Genomic DNA, 10,133 nt, shown 5'->3' with positions numbered 1-10,133 from the left:
ATATCTTTGCTGAAAATAGCTGATCTACAAGCTCACAATGTGCTGTAGAATGTGCTAAAGCTCACAATGTGTTGTAGATCAGCTATTATTGGTGAATGTTCGCCCCCAGAATAGGGATGCTACGGTGTCTCTTTGTGGAAATACTCCCAAAAGTCCTGTATCCACCTGGAAGAGATAAAACAATACTTTATTAGATTAATACATTTGTGTGTGTGTGTGTGTGTGTGTGTGTGTGTGTGTGTGTGTGTGTGTGTGTGTGTGTGTGTGTGCGTGTGTGTGTGTGTGTGTGTGTGTGTGTTTGTGTGTGTGTGTGTGTGTGTGTGTGTGTGTGTGTGTGTGTGTGTGTGTGTGTGTGTGTGTGTGTGTGTGTGTGTGTGTGTGTGTGTTAGATTGAATGTGTGCCCACTTTAAGCACTCTTTTATCCACATTCTAACTGTTTGTGTTTTTTTCTTAAATTAACACCCTACAATACATGATCACACAGTGATCGTAAAACATGGCAGAATCCATAAGCTGTGAGTTTGTAGATCCGCTACTTTTGCTATTTTTTAATTTGAATCCTGAAAAGTCACAGTTTTGGTCTTGGACATACGAGGTTCTGACCCGACAGAGACGACTGTGTTGACCGGGGTACACCAGGGGTCTACACTCGGTCCCTTCGATTGGTTTTCCCCCAACACCAAATATCTTGAAAACAAACATTCGACAAGCTTGTAGACCTGCTATTTTTGCTAGAATGTTTCCATGTTTTCACCAAATGTTCAGCCATTGTGACATCATGGCCAGAATAGGGGATGCTTGCGAGGGGTTGATAAAGGTTCAGTTCAGTTCAAGTCCAGTTCAGATACTGACCTGCACCCAGATCAGAAAATGCCCTGTTCCTTCCTGAGGTCGATGTCCCTCCTCAGCTGACATGTGGCACATATTGGACAGCAGCAATACGCTATCGCATCACTACACATGGAGCCCTGAGAACAAGAAGAGAGATGAATTATACCAACTCACACATTATACTGTGTTAAACACACTGCAGTGCAAATCAAGGACCCCCAAATTCATATGTATTTGGCAGCGGACTCCCATTTGAAAAGGTTTTTTGTCACGGCCCCCAGGAGAGAAGATTTTCGATATTTTTAAAAACATTTTCAAAAATAGCTGACAAGCTTGCAGCGTGGCACAAAGTGATGCACTGTGCTTGTAGATCTGCTATTTTTGAATAGCTGACGTATAAATGGATAAAGTTATTAAAATGATTGTAATGCTATATTAACTACTTTAGCTGGGGACCCCCTGGAACCCCCACCCCAAGGACCCCAGGGGGTCCCCGGACCCCACTTGAGAACCACTGTATATCGTTGCTGTCAGGCAGTAAAAACACCTTTTATTTCAACTTTTTTCTCACGATGATCTATTGAGAACGTACATTGATGTTGTATCTGGTCCGGTAGACGCTGCGTATTGGGAAGTGGAAGGCGAAGCAGCAGCACTCGCCCATGTCACTGCCGATGGAGCAGACCATGCAAGGTAGGCAGCACAGCGCCTTGAAGCCTGAAATACACAGTGGTGGGGAAAAAGTACTATTACTTAAGTAAAAGGGTTTAATACTGCAATGTGCATTTCATTAATGTACCTTTTATTCCCTTCTTTTTTACTTTTGACATATCCATTAAATGAAAATGAGCAGGAGGAAGATAACTCTTATACCCCTATCTATCATGACATATTATAGACAGCTTCATAGACTTGTTTGACAACACATCATCTGTGTTGTGTAAATTACTTACTTACTTACAATACACTTGACCTTTGGCTCTGTACTTGGTCTGCTCTTTTCCCCTCTACACCAAACCAAAAAGTATAGCAGCTGGACGCGTTGTGCGCTTGTAGATCGTAACTCTGAGGACCCCCCAAGGGTCCTGGACCTCCTTTTGAAGACCCATGCTGTACACTAAATATACTTTCTGATATTTTTCTGTTCATTTAGTTAAATAAAGAGAGAGGGAAGCTCACAGGTTCCACAGTCACTGGTGATGTCACACAGGCCAGTCTGGAAGTCCGAGGGAGCGTAGGGGCCTGGTTGGCTTGTCACAGCCATGCTCAGCTCTTCTTTCTACGAGAAAACATATTCTGTAACTTTCACTTTTGTCATTTTTCGTCTGCAGTACAATTTACAATTTAGGTATTTAATCCAGAGTGATTTACAGTAAGCAATAACAACACATGGTAATACATCAAATACATAGAAATATAGCCATCAAGGGTAAGCATAAGCAAGCTAAGAACCTAACATTTAACAATAGAATATCTGTACAATGAAGCTATGAGTATACGATGCAATGTCTACATAAAATGCTATCTAAATTACATAAGTTTAGGTTTTGCATACGTCTGTAAGGTCATCGAGGCTAGTACAAGTCCTACGGGAAACACACTTAATGACACCTTAATGAGAAATTGCATTTACCTCCCTTTGTGGTCCCCTGATTGATTTTTCTCTATCTTTTACAAATATTTTTATATTTATATAACTACATTTATATAACTTTGAGTGTACACATGGAACCACATTTTTACACTGACCTGTACAGACCTGTAATCGTCCATTACCGAACCCCTTTAAGGAACACTTGAGTTTTGTGAAAAATACTGATGTCTCACAACCATGAAAGAAGTGTACAAATTACATCTCTTGTGAACATCAAAAAGTGTGAAAAAGCTGAAAAATAAGTTGTTTCTTTGGGTTATCCAGTCATTAGGAAGTAAATCTTACCAGATGGTTGGAGAGTTGAAGGTACTTTAAAGCTGTCTGGAACAGTAGTAGGAAAATGAAAGCAGTGCCAGTTCCTTATAATGTAAACCTTATCATACAGTACACGACACGTTATCAGGAGGAACAATGTTTTATTGCGTACAATAAAACTGTGGCAAAATTTGGATCAAGGACACTATCTACACTTTAGGCATTTGCGGTAACGACAGCGACAACGGCGAATGTTCATATTATGTTTAATTAGTTACGAGGTAGACAACAGTCGTAGGCTAGTTAAATGATACAGTAAATATCAATGTCCAGAGTCCGGCCGTGACTCCCATCGTGGCGCCAGGCCAGATGATATATGGCCTGCAGCTTCCTTCTTTAATATACGTATACTTTATGGCCTTGCCAGTTCCAGTATACAGTAGCCTACTGTAGTCATGTGCAATTCATATACCCTGGGAAGATAGTTATAGGCAATTTTTCAGTAGAATTCGCAAGGATCCTTATTACTGCTTGTTCCTTGTGTTGTCTTTTTTTGTAGAGACCTTTCACACACGGTTACATTTTTGCATGTGGGAAAAAAAGGCTGAATTGTTTGTGTAATTGTTCAACGCACAGATGAAACTAAACCAAAGCCACGCTCTTTGTGCCAACCACTGTAGCTGTCTCTCCTGTCCCTGCTCTGACCCCGCCTGATGGCACTCCCACTGAATTTGTTGATCAATTCAATTCAATTCAAACTTTATTCAAAACACTCACAGGGGGGTCGATAGGGCAGAACACATGAAGCATAAATACACAAAAGTAAACAAACTATACATTAACAAAGCATAAACAAACAAGAGGAACATAATAAGGCAGCAGCAGCCTTATCTCTGTGAGATTTGTGAAAATTTGATTTTCACTGGGACCGAGCAGAAATGTAACTTACGTATGAGCGTGTTGGCTTGAGTATACAGTTTACGTCACTGTCTAATCTCTGTCATCAGATACGTATGTCATTTGTTGTGAAATATTTGGTCTTCTTGCATTCTTTCAGTGACATTCCAGACAGGTAGAAGTCAGGAAATATCAGAGTTATGCTCTTCTTAGCGTTGTACTTGACATCAAAATCTATACCGTACTATATGAGCATACTCTTAGTAACTGCTGGAGACCAGCACTACATGGAAATATACCACCAAGTCATCTGCAAACATGAGGTGGTTAATGATACAGTCACCAATGATACACCCTGTTTTACAGGCATTCAATTGTACAGATAAATCATCCATAAAAACGTTGAAAAGGAAAGGAGATAAAATGCTGTATGGCCGTACTGTACCGCATTGGTCACATGGAATGGAGTGAAAATTTAACCAGCATAGTGTGCTATTCATACCAATAAACCGGAATCCTTATTAAATATCTAGTGGCCCCGTGCAGACATAATTTGTTAAAAACATTACAATGACTGACTTTTGAACTGAGCTTTGGAAGCATCAATAAAACATGTGAATACAGTGGTGTTTTGACCGGTATTTGTCCAATATCTCCTTGAGCGCATGATACACATGTCAGTGCCATGTTTCTGTTTGAAACCAAACTGATTATCAGCGGTCATTAAATACTGCTCCAGCCTACTGAGGAGAGGACTCTTTCCAGTACTTTAGATGAGATGCTGGCTAGAGCTATCGGCCTGTAGTTCTCAGAGCTGTTCAGCTTACCGACCTTATCCTTAATGACAGGTACTAAAATACAATCTTCTTTACTTCTCACAATCAGAGTTATTCTCTTCTTAGCGTTGTACTTGACATCAAAATCGATACCGTATTGTGAGCATACTCTTAGTAACTGCTGGAGACCAACACTACATGGACATAGGACCACCAAGTAATCTGCAAACATAAGGTGGTTAAAGATACAGTCACCAATGATACACCCTGTTTTATAGGCATTAAACCTTAATGACAGGCACTAAATAACAGATAACATGGATTTTGGTAGTGAACCATGAACTAAAAACCCAGAAAAACAAATGCCACGTAAAATATGCAGTTTCCTGCTGGCATATTTCAATTGTTCAGCCGTATCCAGACCAGTATCAAAATCTGGAAGTCGTACAGTGCAAATCAGCGATCATTGTGCAAAGTGTGCCTTGAAGGACAGTTCACTGAGCCACCAGGGTGTTGTTGTTGTTTGGCTACTATGCACGTCCCAAACTCTTCTCCCTTCTGACTCCAAAACTATAGCTTAGTTTAGTTTAGTTTATTTGCAAATAATAACATGACTAGGGCGTGTTGCCCAAGCTTGTTAATAAAAATTGTCTTGTGCAAGGAAGTAAATAATTTTTTTTCACATTGTGTCTTTTTAAAAGATGAAAGTGGTATTGGGCTTAGACTTTGCTCAAATATAGCTGTCTGAGCTCATTCTTGTACTGAAATCATTGAGTGACCAGATGAAGTCTGAGAGGTCGACATGAAACCTTGTCTGTGGCTAATCTGAAAATCCACTGAGCTGATCAGTGTCAAATTTGTTGTATATGAATATGAAATAAATAATAACAACGAAATAACTCCACAAATGTATTACATTTTATATTATAAAATGTAATACATTTCCCACATTTGGAGTCATACTTCATGGAGTGCTATATATGTTTGATGCCTAGACTCACGTTCAATTTGTATATTTATCTGTTGATACATTTTACAAATGTCATAATGACAAGAAATGTATGTTATCAAAAGACATCCTGAGGAGAGGTAGACATTTTTGGTGTGTGGCACCCTCCGGTGGCTGATTCAGAATCATCTTTATTGTCACATCAGTTTTACAAGCATAATTAGTTCCCTCGTCATTCTGCTGCATATCATCCCACAAATAGCATTGCGACGCGTTGTGAGCTTGTAGATCTGCTATTTTCAAATAGCAGAAGTATATTAGGTTTATAAAGTGCTCATAGTAGTCGCTTTCTTCTTTTGGGCTTGTTTTCATAGACCTGGTTGCTTGTTTCTCTCGCAAAATCTGGCAACGCTGCTACGCTACGAGCGTGAGCGCCGTTTGGGGAATAGAGTTAAGCTCACAAGCGGTCGGTACTCTATGTATGGGTCCTTCTTTATACTATTATGGTCCTGACGCGCGATGAGTTTGTAGATCTGCGGCCGGCGTTGTCGGCGCACGACCACATTTAGCTTTTTAACTAGCCTCGATCCCAGGCTTACTTATCTGCTTTTGAACTCATCTGAACTGAAACTCGTCAGACTGACGTGTCTGAGCGTCATTCGCTCGGCTGTTCTTTCTTTCAACAGGCAAGTTTCAACATCACACACCACACGGCAGGTCGGCAGCGTCACTTTTAGCCGTTAGCCTCCTCGGGTACCCATGCGGTGTTGTTTTTCTTTTGTTTTGTTTTGGTAGCCTACTTAGCCGTTGACTCTCACAAGTGAAACCACGTTTAATTATTTAGTAGATAAGTAGAAAGCGGTCGAAATGCCTTCGGCGGCGGGGTCGTCGAATCGAGCCGATTCTTCTACTTCTTCTGACGGCGACGGCGAGCAGCAGCAGAGGAGGAGTCCTCCGCCCGGCCCCAGGCCCAGGAGACGGAGTCGATCTCGGTCTCGGAGTCGCAGTAGGTCACCACGGGGGGACCGACTGCTGTGGCCGGATTACTTCGGCCCCAAGCCCCCGAAGCCCCGCGACAGAGCGCAGGAGAAAGAGGACGGGGAACGTCGCCTCCGAGAGGCCAGGAACATCAAGAGGTTAGTCTCTCGAGACGAGACAGACTGTTGCTGTTTTGCCAAAGGGTTCCCAGATGGTCAAGCTGAAGTGGTTCATGTATGTTAGATTGCAATAATAATCAAAATCTTGAAAGTTTTCAAATAATTGTAGTGGGGTAAAAGTATAATATTTTCCTCTGAGATGTAGTGGAGTACTCCAGTAAAGTTAAAAAATAAAATAAAATAAACACATAAATTGTACTGAGTAAATGTATTTATTACTTTCCACCATTGGTTTTTAATCCTCTTAATGAACTGTAAGTTCTTGCGCTTATTCGCCAACTGTCAGTCAACAGTCATTAAGACATGTGAATCCCTTGGCTCCTTCAAAACCGCTCTCAAAGGGCACACTGCTGCAATTCGAAACTGGCCCCCGTAAAATCTGAATCCCCCCCCCCCCTTTTTTCCCCCTCACAGTATATGTTTATTTTCCCTCCTTTATGATGAATTCCTGTTCTGTTCTTTTCTTTTCTTTGACTATACAAGTAAGACGCTCAAACGCGGGAAGCGAACGCAGCTCACATATTTAAGTTTTTTGAAAGATTTATTTTTAAGTTATTTTTTAGTTAAGTTTTTAACTTAGCCATAACCATATAAGGAGTCCCCAAAGCAGCTATACGTCCAAATATGGAGTGTGTTGCATCAATCACAAACAAATCACTCAGCTCCATATATGGGCACAAAAGCGGGACACACAGACACACACACAGACAGACAGATGATCTGCTAGGTCTCATAGTAAGTGCTTGCTGCGTTCGCAATAAGTGTCTATTTGTAAGTCTCTAAATGTTTTGATTAATTGAACATGGTGGACCCTCTTGTAAACGAGTGTAATGCTTAATTGGGTCATCCACTCACAGTTAACAGTCTTTGTATTGAGTTTGTGCTTAACTGTTAATAAATATTTCAATCAATCAATGTTAAATTTAATCAAATTCAATCAATTTCAGGTTCCGCATAGGAAGCCCCCATCGGAGCCGCTCGCCGCCCAGACAGCAACAATACAGCTCATACAAACACAGCAGTGGCAGCAACTGGTCCAACAACGAGCCAAAGTATGGCTCCAGAAATGACTGGGGCGACCCAGAGAGGGAAGCCGCTCAGCGCCAGATCCAGACGGACTTCATGGCCAGCCGTCTGAAGGAGAGGGAGAGGATTGGCGAGACGGGCTGTCCGGAGGTTTGGGGATACTCGCCCAGGGTCAAGGAACCTGACTCTGACGAGTTCTCGCCGGTGGAGGACACAAAAAACAGCAGCTCGGATGAAAAGAAGAAGAAAAAGAAGAAGAAGAAGAAGAAATCCAAGAAGAAGAAACACAAGAAGCACTCTGAGGACAGCGAGTCGGATTCAGACGAGGAGGGGGAAGATGTCAAGAAGAAGAAAAAGAAGAGCAAAAAATCCAAGAAGTCCAAGAAAAAGAAGGCAAAAAAGAACCGCAAGGCTTCTTCCAGTGACTCGAGCAGTGAGCAGTCCGAGGAGGAGGAGGGTGCGAATGGGGTGCTGTGGGTGGAGAGGACCTGCATGGATGAGCACCTGGTGGGCCCGGAGCCCCCGCTCACCCACGTATCTCAACAAGGGGACAAACCTCTGGACTTTGGTCACGCTCTGCTCCCGGGCGAGGGTGCGGCGATGGCAGAGTACGTCAAAGCGGGCAAACGGATCCCAAGGAGAGGAGAGATCGGGCTGACCAGCGACGAGATCGTAAATTACGAGAAGTCCGGCTTCGTCATGAGTGGCAGCAGACACCGTCGTATGGAGGCCGTGCGTCTGAGGAAGGAGAACCAGATCTACAGTGCGGACGAAAGGCGAGCCCTAGCATCCTTCAACCAGGAGGAGAGGAGCAAGAGGGAGAGCAAGATCCTGTCCAGTTTCAGAGAAATGGTGTACAGGAAAACCAAAGGCAAGGAAGAGAAGAAGTGAAGCTTCACTCTGCCTTGACTGTCACCGAGCTCATCTTTATAGGATTGGAGAGTCCTGACCACCGGAGTTTCCAAAGAAGAAATGTAATGTCTACCTGGGACCCAAACTAGTGACAATAGCAGATCTTCAAACTCTCAACGTGTCGACATGTTGTAACGTGTCGACGCGTTGAGCTTGTATATCTGCTGTTTTCAGTCTTTTTTTTTAGTCTTTTGTTAAATGTTTTTTCTATGCAATGTCTTTTGAAAAATGTAGGAAACGAAGAAAAAAAGGGGGATGTTTTTTATTCGCAACCCACAAAAAAATGGTTTCTGCATCCCACACATGGGATGCAGAGCCGACCCTGTGTTTGGGAAACGATGCTGTGTGTAGATGACACTTTCAGACTGGATGCTGAATGTATGAGTCCTGTGTGTGGACACGGGACATGTTATGGACATGTTGGACACTTGAAGAGAGGACTACCCTCATCATTTTGACATCATAGATTCTATCGGGTGTTGTGTTTGCCACTTTGTCTGGAATCTGAATTTTGGTTCTTTGTCTTAACAATGTGAAATGAACACGCCACAAGTCAGGTTAACGTGTCTTGTACCTGCTCTGGTTGCAGCATTCACTAGCCAATTTCACTGGAAGGTTTTGCGACCTCTAAATTATGTTTTCTACCTCCATCTCTTTCTTGCACAGACCATTTGGTTCACTGTGTAAACTGCTTCAAAGGCACTGTAGCCTGGTTTTATTTTTGGGTTTGTATAGTAATTTTAAGCTACTATTTCTTGTATGTATACAGTACTTTTTTGGTAATTAAAGTTAACTATGCAGCTCTTAGTCATGTTTATTCTTGGTGCACAAAGCATATTTGAAGTGTTTAAAGCCCACACAGGAAATTATCTGATAGTGTGTGTGTGTGTGTGTGTGTTTTTGTCCATTTTTGTTACTTCACTGTCATCTGGGGACACCCTAGCTCTGGTCCATAGCTGCTACTTTTGCTTTTAAATCTCACATGGAACTCAGACCAGCCTCTCCTCTTGAGTGGAAATCTCAAGAACGTTTGACCTACTCACCAATACTAGTGGACGCACTGAGCCCCCCACCACACGCATAAACGGTACTTTTTGGCTGAAAGGGATTTTTTTCACCGGAAGAAAGATATTCTCTGAGGCAATATCGTAAAGTATTTTTTTCCCCGGTGGAAACAAAATCCCCTTTTGGCCAAAAAGTACCGTTTATACGTGTGGTGGGGGACTCAGAGTTCTCCCACTAAGGAAAGTAGGCTTTCTAATGACACAACCTGTCTTTGTTTTGGTGAGTTGAGTAGCAAAAAAAATATTTTTATTAACGCTAAATAGGAGAGGCTGGTCTGAGTTCCATGTGAGATTTAAAAGCGAAAGTAGCAGAGCCTATACTGCTTCTATGATTCTGCCCTGCAGTAAGGCTATGGACCAGAGCTAGGGACACCCCAAAATCATGTGGGGTCTTGACCCACAGATGGAATGGTTTTAAACCCAAATATAATTATTTGCGTAGTTTCTCTCAAAGGAGGAGTGAAGGTTGTGATATGACCAATGACCAAAGCCCCTCAGCCTAAATCACACTCATTTCACATTTCAATCTACAGTTCTTGATCAAAAAGTGTTGGGTGTCGGTGAAGACTGAGAGTTGGGTAGATAACTATGCAGGGACAACTAGTCAATGG

General features: G+C 42.3%; 2 protein-coding genes across 2 annotated transcripts; one reads left to right on the top strand and one right to left on the bottom strand.

The window, feature by feature from the left end:
* Window positions 1-864: 864 nt before the first annotated feature.
* LOC308309644 (placenta-specific gene 8 protein-like) lies at window positions 865-2,096 on the bottom strand (the record flags this gene model as incomplete). The annotated part of the gene is made up of 3 exons (XM_080755554.1): window positions 865-969; window positions 1,425-1,549; window positions 2,012-2,096. The coding sequence occupies 3 exons, from the start codon at window positions 2,094-2,096 to the stop codon at window positions 865-867; spliced, it is 315 nt and encodes a 104-aa protein (XP_080611680.1).
* Window positions 2,097-5,853: 3,757 nt separating this feature from the next.
* LOC308336841 (NF-kappa-B-activating protein-like) lies at window positions 5,854-9,258 on the top strand. Its single transcript, XM_080794419.1, has 2 exons — window positions 5,854-6,499; window positions 7,468-9,258. Exons 1-2 carry the CDS (start codon window positions 6,231-6,233, stop codon window positions 8,435-8,437), a joined length of 1,239 nt encoding a protein of 412 aa, XP_080650545.1. The 5' UTR covers window positions 5,854-6,230; the 3' UTR covers window positions 8,438-9,258.
* Window positions 9,259-10,133: the final 875 nt, after the last annotated feature.

The sequence above is a fragment of the Protomyctophum bolini genome, assembly GCF_963924005.1.
Source record: "Protomyctophum bolini genome assembly, chromosome: 22".
NCBI classification, from domain to species: Eukaryota; Metazoa; Chordata; class Actinopteri; order Myctophiformes; family Myctophidae; genus Protomyctophum; species Protomyctophum bolini.
Note: the sequence above shows the minus strand (reverse complement) of the source record. Positions and strands in the feature narration are given on the sequence as shown.